The sequence below is a fragment of the Microcebus murinus genome, chromosome 3 (genome assembly GCF_040939455.1).
Source record: "Microcebus murinus isolate Inina chromosome 3, M.murinus_Inina_mat1.0, whole genome shotgun sequence".
In the NCBI taxonomy this organism is placed as follows: domain Eukaryota; kingdom Metazoa; phylum Chordata; class Mammalia; order Primates; family Cheirogaleidae; genus Microcebus; species Microcebus murinus.
In genome coordinates this window covers 29,763,366-29,783,813 of record NC_134106.1, presented here as the reverse complement: position 1 = coordinate 29,783,813, position 20,448 = coordinate 29,763,366, and the positions used below count along the sequence as shown (strand labels likewise).

General features: G+C 34.6%; 1 protein-coding gene across 4 annotated transcripts in view; it reads left to right on the top strand.

Moving 5' to 3' along the window:
* Nucleotides 1-20,448, top strand: part of STRN (striatin) — a 106,944-nt gene that overhangs the window by 59,372 nt on the left and 27,124 nt on the right. For 2 of the 4 annotated variants that reach the window (XM_012788425.3, XM_012788424.3), the window contains exons 7-12: nucleotides 330-465; nucleotides 8,734-8,844; nucleotides 11,584-11,670; nucleotides 12,129-12,272; nucleotides 14,396-14,532; nucleotides 20,105-20,280. In XM_012788425.3, coding sequence (XP_012643879.1) covers nucleotides 330-465; nucleotides 8,734-8,844; nucleotides 11,584-11,670; nucleotides 12,129-12,272; nucleotides 14,396-14,532; nucleotides 20,105-20,280 — 791 coding nt within the window. The remainder of the gene's footprint in view (nucleotides 1-329; nucleotides 466-8,733; nucleotides 8,845-11,583; nucleotides 11,671-12,128; nucleotides 12,273-14,395; nucleotides 14,533-20,104; nucleotides 20,281-20,448) is intronic. The other 2 variants (XM_012788427.3, XM_012788426.2) reach the window with 1 other exon arrangement.

Genomic DNA, 20,448 nt, shown 5'->3' with positions numbered 1-20,448 from the left:
CAGGGACATTTTTCATTTATCAATAATTTAAATATATGTCTTATATGCTAATTATTTCAATATTTGGTTTCATTTGTTTATATAAAACAAATAAACCATCTTTTAGAAAATATCTTATTGAAGAAAGTTTAAATTACTGCTTTAAAATGTCAAATGTATATCTTTTAAAAATACATGTGTTTTTCATTGAGTTTAGTACAGTTATTTAACAAAGATATACTTTCTGAAGAAAAGAATTGAGTTTTCTCCTTCAGTGGTAAAGGGATACTATCCTTTTTAAATTAAATCCATAATATATCCTAATATTTTAATTTAGCTTTTTTTCTTAGATTGTTAGGAAAAAAGTGTTGCCTGATAGCAGTGAAGATCGAGATACAAAAGAAGCTTTAAAGGAGTTTGACTTCTTGGTTACATCAGAGGAAGGAGACAGTGAATCTAGAAGCGCAGGTGATGGAACAGACTGGGGTAAGGAACAATACTGTATCCAACCAGAGTTGTTAAGTAAATAAAAGAAATTAATGTTTTACCAAGAGGGCCATATCTTGAACTATAATGTTGAACTGTTGAATATTCTATGAACTTATTACTACTGTCACCTTTTATCCAGGGGGTGTATGTGTATTTTAGGAAGATTATACAATTAGTTACCTCAATCTTTAAAAAAATGTAAGCAGTATAATATGAAAAGAATTTAGGCCGGGCAAGGTGGCTCACGCCTGTAATCCTAGCACTCTGGGAGGCCGAGGTGGACGGATTGCTAAAGGTCAGGAGTTCGAAACCAGCCTGATGAGCAAGAGTGAGACCCCGTATCTACTATAAATAGAAAGAAATTAATTGGCCAACTAAAATATATATAGAAAAAATTAGCTGAGCATGGTGGTACATCCCTGTAGTCCCAGCTACTCGGGAGGCTGAGGCAGAAGGATTGCTTGAGCCTAGGAGTTTGAGGTTGCTGGCTCATGCCAGCTAGGCTAAGGCTAATGCCACGGCACTCACTCTAGCCTAGGCAACAAAGTGAGACTCTGTCTCAAAAAAAAGAATTTGAATTAATATACAGAATATTCTTTGTTATCTGCCTAGATAGTAGAACTTGCAAATCTAGATGTTGTGGAAATTGAATAAGAGAATATAATGGAGGATTTTGTAGATCTCATCTCTGGCATCTTCTATGCAAAAAGAAGTATAAGTTAGAAAATTTTAGTCATTCAGTCTAATTTAGGTTTTGACAGTTTATACAAGGCATAGCTTTTTTGTTTGTTTTTCTCTAATTGGTCTAAATGAATCTACTTTTAAACATCTAGTAAGAGTTAAAACAAGTATTTTGGGGAAAATTCAGTAGCATACATCACTCTAGTAGTTTGGAAATGGCATTGTTCCTATCAATAAGGTAGGATTGTGATAAATTCTCCAAAAGTTATCAGTTCCATCAGGTGTGTGTGTATGTGTGTTGGTGAGCGTGAGACAGAGATCTCGATTGAGAATGAGAGAAAATTTTCTCTTGAGGTTGAAGAATTCCAGAACTCAGGTCTTATGTATACTTTAAAGACAGATCAAGTTACAGAATCAGTAACTATTCTCATTTTTCTTTAGAACTTTTCTTTGGGGCCAAGTGAAAATATATTAAACTCTGAATGTTTTATTCATTTAAGAAATGGATAAAGTTATTTTTTCACATTTATAATTTTTTTATCCTACATAGTATAGTTCTGCTAATGATAACTTTCTACTTTCAAGGTTTTTTCAACACTAAAGCAAAGTTTTAAGGATAGTTCATCTTTGTTTTAGAAGTTATATTTTTACTATGTCCTATACATTTTGTGTAAAACAAGCATGTACAATTTCCTTATGAAGGGTTTAGGAAGCTAGTTTTCCAAGAAACTAATTATACTGGGGGGAAGTAAGTGACAAAATATTTCTTTCTATTTGGCTATTCTGACACATTAACTGTTGGTCTTCTCTTTAGTTGGCAGATTTAAAAATCAGAAAATGTTTCACTTCTTTGAGGTAAAAGGGATGAATGTTGGTTTCCCTTTTTAAAGTGCAGAGCATATTTTGCATTTTTAAACATTTTTTTTTTTTTTTTTTTTGAGACAGAGTCTCACTTTGTTGCCCAGGCTAGAGTGAGTGCCGTGGCATCAGCCTGGCTCACAGCAACCTCAATCTCCAGGGCTCAGCGATCCTTCTGCCTCAGCCTCCCGAGTAGCTGGGACTACAGGCATGTGCCACCATGCCCGGCTAATTTTTTTTTGTATATATATTTTTAGTTGGTCAATTACTTTCTTTCTATTTTTGGTAGAGACGGGGTCTCGCTCAGGCTGGTTTCGAACTCCTGACCTTGAGCAATCCGCCCGCCTTGGCCTCCCAAAGTGCTAGGATTACAGGCGTGAGCCACCGCGCCCGGCCTGCATTTTTAGATATATAACTTCTGTAGTATCAACACATCCACAGGGTAAATGTGACTAACTTAATCTTCCATGGGTTTATTAAATAGTTCACGACAGTAGGAATTACTTAAGTGCTAATGTACTAAACCTTTTTAAAAACAGTATTTGACATATTTTGAAATTAGACATTATTTACCCTTCTTTAGTGTTTGAGAAATGTTTGCCACATTTTTCTGCCACTCAGAAGTTAGAGCCCTTATACAGAAGAAATAGGATTATATGCTATAATTTGATACTGTGATTTAGTTTTCAAGACTTGTGCTTTGGCAGAGGGGAAAGGTAAGAGGCAAACATGTGAAAGGTTAAATTATTTCTATTACTTTGTTTTGAAATTGTTTACAAGTCTGTGGTTTTGCCTCTCTAAAAAATTGTTTGCAGTTTTCTGACAGCTCTTGATGTGATTTTAGAATGTATTAATTTACTAATTGGTAAATTATATTTACTTATTTCAATACAGATTTATGGCATTGTACATGTGGTCCTGTAGAAATCTTAGTTAAAATATACTAAAGTATTAATGAGAGGATAATTGAAATTTTAATTTAAAATTTCTGATTTCTTTTAAATTTAAGATATTGATCTTTTTGCCAGTCTTTGAGAATTTTAACTAAAACATGGAATTACACTGAACAATACTATGGATGAATCTTGTTTTTAAAAAGTTGTTAGAAATGGTACATATTGAAGTAATTTTCTTTATCATAAATTTTCATCCCCTTTTATTTGGTCTCCTACATTAAATATAGATTGCAGCATACCTTTAAGAACTAAAGGTGCAGTTGAATAAAAAATTAGATAAAATGTAAACTTTAATTTTTTTTGGTATAAAGTAAGTTTTAAAAATTATATGTGTATACAAAAAATTAATAAAGATGTCTTGATTCTCTGTTAAAGTTACATGTACAAATACTCTTAAGTTTATATTTAAATTTTTATATAGATATTTAGGGTGAGACTTATGGTTTGTGTTACTTTTTACCCATTGAGACTTAAGAACATTTGATAGGTTATTTCAGTAGACTCTAATGGCCTAATAATTTAGGAAGTATTTATTTATTGAGAGACTGCAGTATTGCTAATCATTTTGGTATTATTTTAAGTTTATCTTTATAAAAACTTCCATTAAGTTTTCTTAAAAACTGAACCAATGGTTTCTTATTTGAACTAGATGATCCTTTAAGTTAACATTTCGTCCATAAAGGTAAAAGTAGCTACACACTTGGTATGAAATTGTTTTACAGAATTATTATTATTTAAATGTAGATATACCACATTTTGAACTTTTCATCTACTTTTATTCAAACACCTACATTAAATATAGATTTTAATATAGCTTCAAGAACTAGAATAGGCCAGGTGTGGTTCAGGCTTGTAATCTTAGCACTCTGGGAGGCCAAGGCAGGAGGATGGTTTGATGTCAGGAGTTAGAGACCAGCCTGAGCAAGAGTGAGACCCTGTCTCTACAAAAATAGAAAAATTAGCCAGGCATGGTGGCATGCACCTGTAGCCCCATCTACTATGTAGGGAGGCTAAGGCAGGAGGATCACTTGAGTCCTGGAATTGGAGGTTACAGTGAGCTATGATGACGCCACTGTACTCTAGCCAGGGGACAGAGGGAGACTCTATTAATTTAAAAAAAACACAAAAACAAAAAAGCAGAGATCATGACACTAGAACACAGGTGTATTCACTTCTGTCCAAATGTTTCTTAGTATATTTTGTTGCTTAAAATGAAGAACTTTTTTACTTTTTAGTTACAAACATTAGAAATACTTAAACCCTAACTGTCTGTGTATTTCTTTTCTAAAAGAAATATAAAAGAATTCTAAAGCCAAAAGGAAAAAACTAAGATACTTTTTCCTTCTCTCAGTTGTGTTAAAATTTTTTTTGAAAATTTTCGTTCTTTACACTTGCTTAGTTATTATATAGTGGCTGATAAGAAGACTTTCTTGAGTAAGTTCAGGGAAAAAGTGCTTTTTTTTTTTTTTTTTTTTTTTTTGAGACAAGGTCTCACTCTGTTGCCCTGGCTAGAGTGTAGTGGTCTCATCACAGCTCACAGCAACCTCAAATTCCTTGGCTCCCATGATCCTCCTGCCTTAGCTTCCTGAGTAGCTGGGACTACAGGTATATGCCACCACACCTAGCTGATTTTTTTTTTGGTAGAGACAGAGTCTCACTCTGTTGTTCAGGCTGGTCTGGAACTCCCGGCCTCAAGCAATCTTCTTGCCTTGGCCTTCCAAAGTGCTAGGATTATAGGTGTGAGCCACTGTGCGTGGCCTTGCCTAATTTTTTAATAAACAAAAGTAGATTTTTTATAATCTTTTATTTCCACCTGAAACACCACACAATGAAAAAAATTTGTGATCACCTCAAGGAAAGAAATGTTCTTCCTCTGTTTATTGTAAATAATTCCAGTAACACAAGGTCTAGAGGAGATATTATGTTGATTTTTTTTTTTTCACTTTGCATTCAAAGTAGACTTCCACTCACTTACTTTTATCAGAAAGCATTATAATGTTAGTGGCATTTGTTGAATTTTTTAATGACCTTTCCTGTTGGAATGTTAAGTTGCTACAGGTTCAGTATCCCTAATTGAAAATTCGAAATCCAAAATGCTCCAGAATCTGAAACTTTTTGAGGGCAACATAATGCTCAAAGGAAATGCTAGGAGCATTTTGGGTTTTAGATTTTTGGATCAGGCGGGCTGAACCAGTATAATGCAAATATTCCCAAATCCAAAACAAATCCAAAATCTGAAACATTTCTAGTCTCAAGCACTTCACATAAGGGATACTCAACCTATAGTTGTTTTATTTTGCTTTTGTTGGACCTTTTCATGAGAGGAAGGAACCGATTATATTTCTAAGCCTAGGTGACTTCTTACTGCCCTTTGTGCGCACTTCAAAAATAATTTTGAGGCTTATTGGTGGGTCATTAGCCCCAGAATCATTAAAAAAAATTTTTTTGATGCAGTGATAATATTAATAGTAGTAACTTACAGCCATAGCACACAGATTTTTCATCTGCCTTTATTTTAACTTAAATCATGTAAATTTGCCATTAGGATAGTTAACCCTTTAAGATCTTACTTTTCAGGGACTCTGTTGTGGTGCCAGTGCCACTTCTTTTCCTTTTTTTGTGGAAAATACTTGAAGAATTATTTAAGATAATTACTTGGTCTTCGAAGACAACAATGGGTATCTAGTGAGTGACTTTTCTTTCAAGAGAACAAAGTTTGGAACCAAGGGGAAGTTAAAGTGAAATGGGTCTGTCTTATTCCGTACTGAGCTTATATATCATGTTACTCAGATATTTTAAGCAACAAGTCTACCAATATAGCTAGATCTACTTGTGCTATACTGAAGTCTTTCCCTGAGGAATCACACATCTGCACAGCTGTTACTTGGCCCTTTTCATTGCCAGTTTTATTGCTGGGGTACTTGGGATTCGTTTTCTCTGAGTACAGCTGCACTGTCCCTTGTGTAACTTCTTTTACTTTAATGTGTGAATCACAGTCCAGTGTATTATATGATACATATGTGTACATTTTAATTTATATATGAGTCACATGAGTAACTGTTCTCACAACTGAATTGTCTTATTGTTTAGTAATTTGCTAGATAGCTTTGTGATGAGTATAAGTCAGTGGAATCTTTCAGTTGACTGGAGGTTACTATACCAGTAGTTTGGCCTGTGTGTTTTCAGGATTTTATAATTCAAATTTAGAGCATTCACTTCTAACAGTTTAGCAAAAGTAGATTGCAAATCTTGTTTAGTTGAACATTTAAACCAGTTTAAGTGTTCCCTCCATCTCTCTCCCATCGATTCCCTCAAAAAAGAGTGATATGCTTAGGTTAAGAATCTGGTTAGTTTCTGGCAAGTTAAGTAGATTTTACCATACATCTTTGCTGATCTTCTATTGCTATTTTTTTTTTTTTTTGAGTCTAGTAAGATTATGATAAGGCTAAATTTTTACCTCAGAAAACTAAAGACATTCCAGAATCCAAAAGCCACTCAGTTTAATTTATTATTAAGAACCAATTGATGAAAAATAACATTTTTAATTCTTATGTCTTTTTGGAAATATAAAGATTATTTCTACTATTGATAGCTTATAGTTAAATATAAAAACATATTTATATATAAAAATATATAAAAAATATTTATATATAAATATATAAAAACATTGAGTTGTTTAAAATTGTTTTTAATAGTGTTATATTCAGTGTTACAAACGGTTTTCTAAACTGGATTGAAACTTAAATTCTGAAAAATAGATTTCTGTTTATTCTGATTTATTTCAGTTTATTCCAATCATTTATTCAACAAATATTGATCAAGTGCTTTCAATGTGCCAAGTCTTCTAGGTGAACATCCCTATTCCTCTGGTGCTTATCGTCTACTAAGATGATATAGGCAATAAACAGTAAATGATGAGATAGTGTATCAGAAGGTGATAAATACTATAGAAAATAGAAAAAGTAGAACAGGATAAGGCAGATAGGGAAAGCTGGAGTTAGGGTTGGGTGGAGAGAGGGCAGGTTGCAATTTAAAATAGGGTGATCATGGTAAGGCCCATTGAGAGGATAACAGTTGACTTGGAGTTAATGAGAGAATTGGCCATGTGGTATCTGGGGAAGAAGTGTTCAGGAAGAAGAAAGCCGGAGAAAATGCTCTAAGACAGCAGCAGCCCCAACATGCTTGAGGAATTCAAGGAACCTAGAGGGGCTAGAGCAGAGTAATTATGGGGGGAGTGTAGTAAGAATAGACCATATGATATAGGGCCATATAGACCTCTGGTGAGATGGGGAGCCATGGAAGGGATTAGAGCAAAAGGTGACACGATCTGATTTTGTTTTAAATCATTACTCTGGCTGCTATGTTGAGAATAGACTACCCAGGGCAACCAGTGTTGATAATAGACTTGGGACTAGCGACAATTATTGCAGTAATCCTAGCGAGAGAGATTGATCATAGTGATCAGAGAAGCAATGGAAGTTCTGAGAAGTTAGATGCTGGATATGTTTTAAATGTGGAGAAAACAGTATTTCTTGAAGTTGGGAAAGAAAGAAAGGTTTTTGGTCTGAGCAAATGCAAGCATGGAATTGCCATCAAAGGAGGCAGGGAACTTTGTGGATGGAACAGATTAGATAGGAAGACAGATTGAGAGTTTGGTTTAGTTTGAAATATCTATTAGAGATCCTAATGGAAATGTATCATGAGCATTTTGATATGAGTCTTGGGTTCAAGCTAGAGGTCTGAACTAACATTTACATAGAATTATATAGTATATAAATTATTTTATAATAAATATAAAATATATAGCTTATATTTACTCTTTAAATTTTCTTCTCCTGATATAGTGACAATTGATTATTGAATTTCTTTTCTACTAGAAGCTTAGTTTCCTGATTCAAGGATTTATAAATTAACACATTTAAATTGTTTTAAATTATAGTCTGGGCATGGTGGCTAAAGCCTGTAATCCCAGCACTTTGGGAAATCAAGGCAAGATTGCTTTAGCCCAGGAGTTCAAGACCAGCAAGGGCAACATAGCAATACCCTGTCTCTAAAAAAAAAAAAAAAAAAAAAAAATTGCTAGGCCCAGTGGTGCATGCATGCGTGTGGTCCTAGCTACTCAGGAGACTGAGGCAGGAGGATCGCTTGAGCACAGGAGTCAAGGCTGCAGTGAGCTGTGATCATACCACTACACTTCAGCTTAGGCAACAGAGCTGAGACCTTGTCTCAAAAATAAATAAATAAGTAAATGAATAGTTTTAAATTTTGAATGAAGAGTAATACATTTTACAAAATGCTATTTATAAAGTCTATAAAATAAAAACCATTATTTATTGATGAACACATGTCAAAAGTATAAAATTCTTGATATGATGAGATCATTGGAGATTATTTTGTATAGTTTCTATAATAATCTCTCATATAAATTAGTATGAAGTGTTTTTTGTGAGTCCTAATATTAATAAAATTTTGAAAATGAGCAGTTCTTGATTGTAAGTGTTTGGGCTTGATTTACTAAAAATCACTAAAGTTTTCCAGGTTTTTTAAAATGTTTCTTTCAAGAGAAATTTATTAATAGTACCTAGGAAATTGAATTGATCATTGTTTCTTAGCTATTATATTTTGTGTTACTTATATATCTAATAAGCAGTGACTGGTTTTTTTTAATGATACTATGAAGAAAATGATTGTTATGTCATTCATACATATTGACTTAGAGTGTTCAATATTTTATTGAAAAAGGCTGTTTCATTTGTTTCACTCTGTTTAGAAAAGGAAGACCAGTGTCTCATGCCTGAAGCCTGGAATGTGGACCAGGGAGTAATTACCAAACTCAAGGAACAATACAAAAAGGAGAGAAAGGGGAAAAAGGGGGTGAAGAGTAAGTGGAAAACATTGTATATGTAAATCATAAATCTTGCCTCTTTTACATTTCTCAATTTTTTTTCAATGTTTTCCTAAAACTACTTACTCTTTTTCATTTCTGCTCCTGATCTCTTTCCTTTTCACCTGCTCTCAGGGGTTGAAATTAAATGGTTAGCTATTTGATTGTGAACTTAAAAAAAAACCCACATATGATTATGGAACCATAATAAATCCCAATAATAAATCCAGAGCCTCGTGAGAGTATTGGGCTATGTATTCAATCACAGTGATAATTTGATTTTTAAAAGTATATGTGCTTAATTATAACAATGATTTTTTTTCAGTGACAATTTTTAAAGCTTATCTAGTGTGACCCTCTGGCAGTCCACCAAAATTATTATTTATAATTTTAGATCTTGAAGAAATAAAGTTAATTTCTACCCCTGAATATTCCATGTGTTCATAGCACGCAGTTCATTTGCTCTCACCACAATATGCTATACAGGGCACAGAGTGAAATATATAATTTTTAGAAGTATTTCTAATTTAAAATTTTGGCCAATTTCATTTATAAGAGTATTACCAATTGCCTTTTTTCTTTTCAGTAAAATATGTGCCACATCAAAAACAGAAGCCAAAATGAAATTTTTAGCCCTGTGAATCATATATGTATAACTTTCATTATGCAAATTATTAATAAAGTTTAGCAATGGACCTAGTTAAGTATGCAAAATGGAAATATAAAAGCTTTCAAAACCTTCCTGAAAATAGTCTTAAACATCTTTTTAGGAAAGCAAGGCTAAAACTACCTTCTTGGTCATCCACTCTCATTGACAATATAAATGTAGACCTGACTTCTCTTTTATGGCAATAGGAATTTCATTCTTTGAGATATGAAAGTAGTAAAAAGTAAGATTAAAATCAAACTTAGGCTGGGCACAGTGGCTCATGACTGTAATCCTAGCACTATGGGAGGCTGAAGTGGGAAGATTGCTTGAGGTCAGGAATTTGAGACCAGCCTGAGCAAGAGTGAGACCCCATCTCTACTAAAAATAGAAATAATTAGCCAGATGTGATAGTGTGTGCCTATAGTCCCAGCTTCTAGGAAGGCTAAGACAGGAGGATCACTTGAGTCCAGGAGTTCGAGATTGTGGGTGAGCTGTGATTCCACTGCACTCTAGCTGGGGCAACAGAGTTAGACTCTGTTTCAAAACAAACAAGCATTAAGAAATATATTTAAAATTGTAAAAGACTGGAAGGATACATTTTTCTTTTTCCCTCTTTATAGTTAAGCTAAAGCTTATTAAATACCAGTCATTCCTGTTATAATATTCTTTTATAATCTGGTAGTTACTTTAAAACATTTAAATCTTTACTTAAAATATCTTAGAATTCAGGCCAGGTGCAGTGGCTCACGCCTGTAATCCTAGCACTCTGGGAGGCCGAGGCGGGGGGATTGCTCAAGGTCAGGAGTTTGAAACTAGCATGAGCAAGAATGAGACCCCCTCTCCACTATAAATAGGAAGAAATTAATTGGCCAACTAATATATATAGAAAAAATTAGCCGGGCATGGTGACACATGCCTGTGGTCCCAGCTACTCGGGAGGCTGAGGCAGAAGGATTGCTTGAGCCCAGGAGTTTGAGGTTGCTGTGAGCTAGGCTGATGCCATGGCACTCACTCTAGCAAGACTCTGTCTCCAAAAAATAAAAAAATAAAATAGAATTTACAAATATTTAGCTTGAATTGATAAAAAGTCAGTATTCATTATTGATGTCAGCAGTATGTACCAAGAGATGATGTCATTTAATGTTAACTCAATATAGGTTAAATCAGAGTGAAAAAGATTAATATTAAAACATATGAACATGTTGTACATTTTATCCAAATATACCAGTAAGAAATTTAATCTTAAAGTGAGACATAATTTGTCATGGCTTTAGAAGCCATGACAAAACAAGTTAAACTGAGAAAAATTTGGATATCATACATGAGAAACAATTTCCAGATTAACTTAATGTTGAGATATTTCTTAGGTCATTATGCCAAAAAAATGAATGTCTTAAAATGTAAAATATCTTTCTATTGGAAGGGTGGCCAGGACTTATGTATTATAGAATCCATCTACTCTTACATTGATTATTCAATTCTTATCAAATATCAAGGCATCGCTGTAGTTGGAATTTAGCACTTAACTAAAACCGCACCATTTGACTGGAACAATATTCCTACTAATAGAACCAATTGGGTTTCCTGAATCAAGGGGTTATGATCTGTGTTCAGGCATGTAGCATGTGTTTTTTTTAGTGAAGAAAAATGACTCTCTAGGGTTGAAATATTAATGTCTTTCACTGAAGATTGGGGAACTGTACTTCAGCACATTTTATCTATTATTTTCAGTTCATGATAACTTGATGAAGTAGTGGTCTGGGAACAAGTAAAGACTTGTGTAAGTAAAAACATAACTGAAGCAAAGCTTTGAACTAGTATGTGAAGCATTAATTTTTAAAACACCATAACTTTTATTTAGTTGAACTGAAAATTTTTTTACTCATTAGAAAAAGTTTGAGTCTTTTTCATATGGTCTGGTGGAAACATTTCCAGTCAAATTGTGTACTCCAATCATATTATCTTGAAATATATTTCTAGGCATTAGTTAATATTGCTTTAAAATAGTTGTATTCTTTGCTGGTATAGGAAAAAAGCATAATGGACTATGGGTAAGATTTTCCCATTCTTAATTAAACTTATAACAGGAAAAACTACCGAAGATCTGTTTCAGCCTCTATCCTATATAAAACAGTCAAAACAGGGATGTGGGAGAATGAAGAATCAAAGCTCAGGTAAGTAATTAGCAGGGCATGAGACTTCACCTCGGGTATGATAGCTTCAGGATGTAAGACAATGAATGCAACTTAATTTAAGCAAACAAGCAGGGATGTTACTGTTTAATTCAGTATATAATAGGTTCACAATCTGTGATATCTGGCTGCATTTAGAGCAAATACAGTGGTTTGATTATAGAGTATTATTCTAATGGTCTAAATTGAACAAGAGCAGTCTTTCACATATGTAAATAGTGATGTTACTCCATTAGCTTAATTTTAAAATACATGTAAAATATTCTTTTCCAGAAATAATAAACTATTAAAATAATTTGAAAACTTTGAAAATACTTACCTAGTAAAATATTTTTAAAGGTAAATGTTGATAGATATGAAATAAGGCTTATGGCACCAGTTTGATGCAGTTGGATAATTCTATTTCCTCTTTTTTGTCTCCCCCGCCTTTTTTTGCCTAGGACCCAATAGGTCAAAACTACAAGATATGCTTGCTAATTTGAGAGATGTTGATGAACTTCCTTCATTGCAGCCATCTGTGGGTTCACCTTCCAGACCCAGCAGCTCCAGGCTTCCTGAACATGAAATTAATAGGGCAGATGAAGGCAAGTATTTAAGACACTCAAGCACAAAAATCACCTAGATATATATTAAATTCAGTCATTATGGCCAGGTATGGTGGCTCATGCCTGTAATCCTAGCACTGTGGGAGGCTGAGGTGGGCAGCTCATTTGAACTCAGGAGTTCAAGACCAGCTTGAGCAAGAGCAAGACCCCGTCTCTACTTAAAAAAAAAAATACAAAGAAATTAGCTGAACAACTAAAAATATATACATATAAATAATTAGCCAGGCATGGTGGTACGTGCCTGTAGTCCCAGCTACTTGGGACGCTGAGGCAGTTAGGATTGCTTGAACCCAGGAGTTTGAGGTTGCTGTGAGCTAGGCTGATGCCACAGCACTCTAACCTGGGCAACAAGAGTGAGACTCTGTAAATAAATAAATAAATGAATGAATGAATGAATTCAGTCATTAGGTAGGACTCACCTATTTTACAGAGAATTTTATTCTACAAATACTTGGTCTGCATAGTATTTCCCAAATGCAGACTTTCTTGCATTCAAGGAGGTTTGATTCCAACTCCAATTTTTAACTTGGAAAAGGGTGCACACACTTAAAAACCAATTCTAAATTCTGGTTTAGGATATCCTCTAGTTCCACAGATGCCCATGTGGTAGGTCCTGTATATACCATTCCAACATTAGGAGTCTATAAATAGGTACTGAATGTTTACTTTGAGACTCCTAAATATTTCATTTAAGCATTTTATCAATTAATGAATGAAAAAGGGGAAAAAGTCAACTGAAAGTATAGTCACATTTTCTGTTTTCTGTTTTTCCTTGTTCCTTTCAGTCTTTGTCCATATGCATATATTTTTTATATAGATATATATTATATACATCATGTAAAATAATTCTATTTTGTTTTATTTACTTATATAAAATGATACAAATAGGCTGGGTATGGTGGCTTATGCCTGTAATCCTAGCACTCTGGGAGGTGGAGGCGGGAGGATCACTCAAGGTCAGGAGTTCAATACCAGCCTGAGCAAGAGTGAGACCCGGTCTCTACTAAAAGAAAAATTAGCCGGGTGTGGTGGTGTGCACCTGTAGTCCCAGCTACTTGGGAGGCCGAGGCAGGAGGATCGTTTAAGCCTAGGAGTTCGAGGTTGCTGTGAGCTAGGCTGATGCTGCAGCACTCTAGCCGAGGCAACAGAGTGAGATTTTGTCTCAAAAAAAAGAGTGACATTTTATTATTGACTAAATTAAATTAAATTTCTATTCTCTATTTTATTTTGACATTTTGCTTTTAACTGGTTTTTCTATGGTGGTTGTTGAAGGAATTGGATTTGTATGTTCTGTGTTATAAAGTAAGTATATTCAAGTTTATCACAAAGTAAAGCTGACATTTTGAAGCATAGTTGGCAGCTAATTAAAGTGTTCAAATGGATACTTTAAAAAAGTTTCTTTGAGACAGATGTTTTTAGATGAAATATACCTACAGAAAAGTGCTGAAATCATAGGGTACAGCTCACTGCATTATCACAAAGTCAGAATTATCACCCACCCATGTCACCACCCCCTAGGTTAAGAAGTAGAACTTTACCAGGGCCCTAAAAGTTCTGCTTGTGCTACCTTCTTCTAATCACTGCTCTTTCCCTGCTCTAGAGATAATTCTGACTTCTGATACCACATACTAATTTGCCTCATATAGGCAAATTTTACAGTTTTAACCATTTCATTTGAACTTTTCTGTATCCTTCCAGGTTACCAAATCATGAATTTTACTTTGAATGAGACCAGCAGTGTTCCAAATCACTTGTTATATATGTTTAGTGATTAATAGAAATTATTTGGGTAACTAGCATGAAATGAGGAAGAACACTTACTTTCCTTTAGTCATATAATTTTTCTGTATAGTGAAAAGGAAATGACACTGGATTATTATATTTGTTTCATATTTTACTTTTCTGATTAGATGATGCCTTTAGCTGTGGTTAAGATACGGAAAAGGCAGTCAGTTCTTTAGGATCTTTTACTTACTGAATTTTACTGTGTTTAATTTAAAATAATTAAATGTAAACATGCCCTTGTAAGAAATTTGATATAAGCAAATGAGACTAAATGTTGATTCTTTAGAGGTTTTTTAATGTTTGTTTTCCCTCTTCAGTGGAAGCATTGACATTTCCTCCTTCTTCTGGAAAGTCATTCATCATGGGAGCAGATGAGGCCCTTGAAAGTGAACTAGGACTTGGAGAATTAGCAGGCCTTACGGTGGCCAACGAAGCAGATTCGTTAACTTACGATGTAAGTAGTAATTTTATTTTTGATGTGTTTACTCAGTTTTTGAAAATGAAAAGTTGATTTTATAGAAAAAGATGGCAGTGGTAAAACTTCTTTACAAGTATAGAACTTGGTTCAATTTTTATTGTAAACTTTGGAAAGATAAACATTTTTCATATAACTTAGAGATAAAAATTTGGGGCTTTGCCTAAATCCATAAGTCAGTGTGGACTTTTTCTGTTACCAAGTTTGGGTTTTGTTTTATGTTTTAGGGCACCAGTGATTAGTTGAAATGCATGTCCATCTAAACAGCAACATTTGTCTTGCCTCTTTAGTACATTAGCCAATATCTTTTTGAGAAGCGATTTTAATTATTGGTAGGAAAAGATGTGTACAAGTGTGCTTTCCAGATGTTAAGGCTGACCCATCAAAGATGTAGACCTTTGTGCATGCATTTACTTAATTCCATACACAATTGTTTTATAAATGCATTTGTTATTGCTCATACAATAAATAATTTGTCAGGAAAAATAGTTGCTTATGTCATAGGTAAAGTATTGATGACCTATCTTATCATTTCATTAAATTCCTCTCATTTTGATAGTTAATTATGACTGTTGGAGAATACAGTGTAACCCTTGCAGCACACATTCCATACAGGGGATGTAGATGGATGCCTAAGCAAACTATAGGTATGATCAAGAAGCACTGCAAAGAGAAACTCTTACCACCCCACTCCTCTTCCTGAAAATCCAGCTCTGTGCTAAGTCCATTAGTAAGTCTTTTGGGTTCTGTCTCCAAAAAACAGCCAAAATCCATGTATTTCCTTTCACTTCCCGTCTTAGTCCATTTGTTTTCTCACCCAGAGCTACTATAATAACCATCTCATCTAAACGGACTCCTTGCACTCCATTCTCAACAAATATGTTACATATTTTTAAAAAATCATTTCTATTTCCAGTGTTTTTATAGCTTTATATTTTATATTTGTCTTTTAAAATCACCATTTAGTTGACTTTGGCTTTTTCATCTAATCTTTGACAAGTTTTGTCTTTTAATAGGAGCATTCAGTCCATTTCTTTTAAAAGTAATTAGTGATATATTTAAGTCCAACCTCTATTTGTGTGCACCTGTTCTTTGTTCCTTTTCTCCTATTTTTTGCCTATTTTGGGATTGATTTGTTTTTTTTTTTTTAATTCAACCCTTCATCCATTTACTATTTGGAGTTTATATACTCTTTTGCTACTCTTTTAGTGGCTACCCTAGAGATTATGAACTCTTTTAGTATTTGAAAAGTTGTCTGTAGAAATAACTTCAGACCTAAGATGATATCTTCCTCCAGAGAATATATTTTAATTTGCTTTTCTCAGATGTTTGCAGCTACTGGAAAGCTAGATCACTTCACTCCATTTTCAGTTAAGGGCTTGGCTTCTTCTAGTTCACCCTTATGTCTAAGATGAAACTTTTTGAAATCACAACCCAAGGCAAGTGGTTCACTCTCTTGGCAGGTCTTCAGTATCAATTTGTATCCCTGTGGCACTATAAAGCTGCCACAAGCACCACTCCGTTTCTCAGCCATTCCCTCTGGAATTAATAAACATTCTTTGGGGAAAAACAACTACAAATATTGGGCTCACCTTTTTAGTCCTCTTCTGGATCTTGGCCTGCATTTCTTCACTACTTTTTAACATTTTCTTAACATTTTGCTTTTCTGCTTGTCATTGGTGCAGAGGCAATCCAAGTTACCCAGTCCATCATGGCTAGAAGCAGAAGTTCCTATTAGATAGTTTTGTTGCCTGTATATTAACCCCACAAAGAGTTTATTTAGTATCTAAGGGAACTTCATTTTCTCTCTAGAGAAAGCTCATTCTTTTTTCATAGCTCTTAATTGTTAGAAAACTTGGTGTTATGCCTGTCACTGTGTTTTCAAAAGTAGTTCTTGGTTTTATTAAGCATATTAGTAATCTATTGCTGTGTAACAAATTATGTTGAAATGTAATAGCTTGAAAACAAAAAACATTTATTATCTCATAGTTTCTATGGGTCAGGAATCTGGGAACAGCTTAGCTGTATGGTTCAGGCTTGAGGTATTAATGTAGTTGGCAGTCAAGATGTTGGCAAGGGCTGCAGTCTTTACCTGAAGACTCAAGTTGGGGAGGATCTGCTTTCAGGCTCCTCATGTGGCTGTTGGAAGGCTTTGGTTCTTTGCTGGCTATTGGCTGGAGACTTTAGTTCCTCACCAAATGGGTCTCTCCATGGGCTTTTCTACAACGGCAGCTGGCTTTCCCCAGTGCAAGTGTACGAGAAAAGAGAGAGCAAGAGCACCTAAAATAGAAGGTTTTATAACCAGCCTGAGCAAGAGGAAGACTTCATCTCTACTAAAAATAGAAAGAAATGAACTGGACAATTAAAAAAATTAGATGAGAGTGGTCACACATGCCTGTAGTCCTAGCTGCTGGGGAGGCTGAGGCAGGAGGATCGCTTGAGCCCAGGAGTCTGAGGTTGCTGTGAGCTAGGCTGAGGCCATGGCACTGTAGCCCGGGCAACAAATCAAGACTTTTCTTTAAAAAAAAAAACAAAACCAGACATTCAGAGGGAATCTGATTGTTCTTGTATATGAAAACCTCTCAGGTGTTTAACAAGAGTAGACACGATTCAGGATAACCAGTCCCATTTCTTATAGTAGGTCTTTGCATGATACGTTTTGTGTTCTCTTTATCACCCTACTTGTGTTCTATCCAATTTTTTCTGAAAAATTTTAAGCTGTGTTCTACATTATAGTTTATATTGAGTTGGACCCTAAAATCCAGACTGCTTGGGCTTGAATCCAAATCCCTTTATGTACTAGCAGGGTTCTTTAGGCAAGTCTCTTAACTTCTCTTTTCCTGATGTGACTATAAAGTGTAGATAATGTTGATTCCTACTTCATAGAGTTATTGTGAGGATTTAGTGAGTTAATCCATATGAAGTATTTTTAATAATGTTCAAAATAATGGATAATGCTCAGAATAGCAACTGTTGTTAGTATTGCTATATTTTTTTCATAAATATGGTAATATTTCTTCAGTCTTTTACCAGTACACTAATGTGTAGCTTGATGATAGGGATACAGTCTAAGAAATGCATCATTAGGCAATTTCATTGTTGTGTGAACATCATAGAGTTTACTTACCTGAACCTAGATGGTATAACCTACTACACATCAAGGTTTTGTAATATAGCCTATTGTTCCTAGGCTATAGGCATGTTACTGTACTGAACACTGTAGACAGTTGTAACACAGTGCTAAATATCTGTGTATCTAAACATGTCTAAACATAGAAACGGTACAGTAAAAATACAGCACAAAAGATAAAAAATGGTATACCTGTATAGGGCACTTAACATGAATGGAGCTTTCTGGACTAGAAGTTGTTCTAGGTGAGTCAGTGAGTGAGTGGTGGGTGAATGTGAAAGTCTAGGACATTACTACACACCATACACTTTGGGTATACTAAGTTTATTTTAAAAGTTTTTCTTTAATAATTAACCTTAGCTTACTATAATTTTTTAACTTTATAAACTTTAAAAATGTAACATTTTGACTCTTTTGTAATAACACTTAGGTTAAAACACAAATACATTGTACAAAAATATTTTCTTCTTCACGCCTGTAATCCTAGCTCTCTGGGAGGCCGAGGCGGGCGGATGGCTCGAGGTCAGGAGTTCAAAAAACCAGCCTGAGCAAGAGCGAGACCCCGTCTCTACTATAAATAGAAAGAAATTAATTGGCCAACTGATATATATATAAAAAAAAAATTAGCCGGGCATGGTGGCGCATGCCTGTAGTCCCAGCTACTCGGGAGGCTGAGGCAGAAGGATCGCTCGAGCCCAGGAGTTTGAGGTTGCTGTGAGCGAGGCTGATGCCACGGCACTCACTCTAGCCTGGACAACAAAGCAAGACTCTGTCTCAAAAAAAAAAAAAAAAAAAAAATATTTTCTTCCTTTATATTCTTATTTTGTAAGATTTTTATATTTTTACTATTTTTACTTATTAACTTTTTTGTTAAAAACTAAGACACAGGCCGGCGTGGTGGCTCACGCTTGTAATCCTAGCACTCTGAGAGGCCAAGGCGGGCGGATTGCTCAAGGTCAGGAGTTCAAAACCAGCCTGAGGGAGACCCTGTCTCTACTATAAAAATAGAAAGAAATTAATTGGCCAACTAATATATATATATAAAATTAGCCGGGCATGGTGGTGCGTGCCTGTAGTCCCAGCTACTCGGGAGGCTGAGGCAGTAGGATTGCTTGAGCCCAGGAGTTTGAGGTTGCTGTGAGCTAGGCTGACGCCAGGGCACTCACTCTAGCCTGGGCAACAAAGGGAGACTCTGTCTCAAAAAAAAAAAAAAAACTAAGACACAAACACACACATTAGCCTAGGCCTGTACAGGGTCAGGATCATTAATACTTCTGTCTTCACCTCCACATCTTTGTCCTGCTGGAAAGTCTTCAGGGGTTATAATACACATGGAGCTGTCATCTCCTATGATAACAATGCCTTCTTCTGGAATAACTCCTGAAGGACCTGGCTGAGGCTGTTTTACAGATAAAAAGTATGGTATAGTAAATACATAAACCAGTAACATAGTTGTGTATGATCATTATCCAGTATTATGTACTGTACATAAACGTACGTGCTAGACTTTTGACTGGCAGTGCAGTAGGTTTGTTTGTGCCAGCATCCCCACAAACACATGAGTAGTGCATTGTGCTATATTATAATAGCTATGATGCCACTAGACGATAGGAATTTTTACCTCCATTATGATCTTATGTGACCAGCATCATATATGCAGTCTGTTGTTGTTTGAAATGTAGCTATACAGCACATGACTGTATTTTGCTACTCTTGTTTAAACTTAGCATGATTGCTAGCCTTGGAGTGTGAAGAATTCATACATGGTGCTAATGTAAAGTCAAATACCAGCTACCTTTTTTAGCTTCCCTCTTAATTGGATGAAAAAAAACTGTTATTTTTCCAGTTGATGAGATGGAGTTACTGTGGAAAGAAAGAACATAACAATGTGTTTGTTTTACCAATGAAATGTATTCTTTGTATTATCCAACTGTCTCTACCAATTTTTAACATTTTCTGTTTCTAGTTTATAAACTTTATTTCCAGTTTGATGAAGAAAATTCAGCTATTAAAAAGTATTGAAAATCTCAAAATTATCATATTCTGAAATGTTAACAGTTTAAGGATAACTTAGTTTTTCAGCTCTTATCTAAAATTACATTTTCCATAGTATATATGTTGAATTACTTGATTTTTTAGCCCCCTAGTGAGTATCTATTTTACATTATTATTTGATTTGCTTTTTATATTGAATTATGTTGTTTTCTTATTACACCTTTCATATTTCTTCAAAGAAAACTACTGGTATATTGCTAATTTTGCCTCTTGGTTTGGTATTTACATTTAAAAATTATATTGTTTTGAAAATTGCAAAATGTCATGACTTAATGACAAATCAGCAAGAATTAATGTTGAAATTCAGGGTTTTTTCCCCTGTCCTGAACTAAATGTGTAGGTATCTCTGTTTTGTTTCTGTAATAGATCGCAAACAATAAAGATGCATTGAGGAAGACATGGAACCCTAAGTTTACATTAAGAAGTCACTTTGATGGCATCCGAGCCCTTGCTTTTCACCCCATTGAGCCTGTTTTGATAACAGCATCAGAGGACCACACATTAAAAATGTGGAATCTGCAGAAAACAGCCCCAGCCAAAAAGTGAGAATATTCTAACATTATTTGACTATTTTAGTTAACAGTTTTTCATCAGAAAAATATATATTTTATTTTTGCAATTAATTTTTCTAAATATTCTTGTTCATTCTTCTTCACTTCATCACATAATTTAGTGTTTTTCCCTTCATACAATCTAATGTCAGTTGGAAA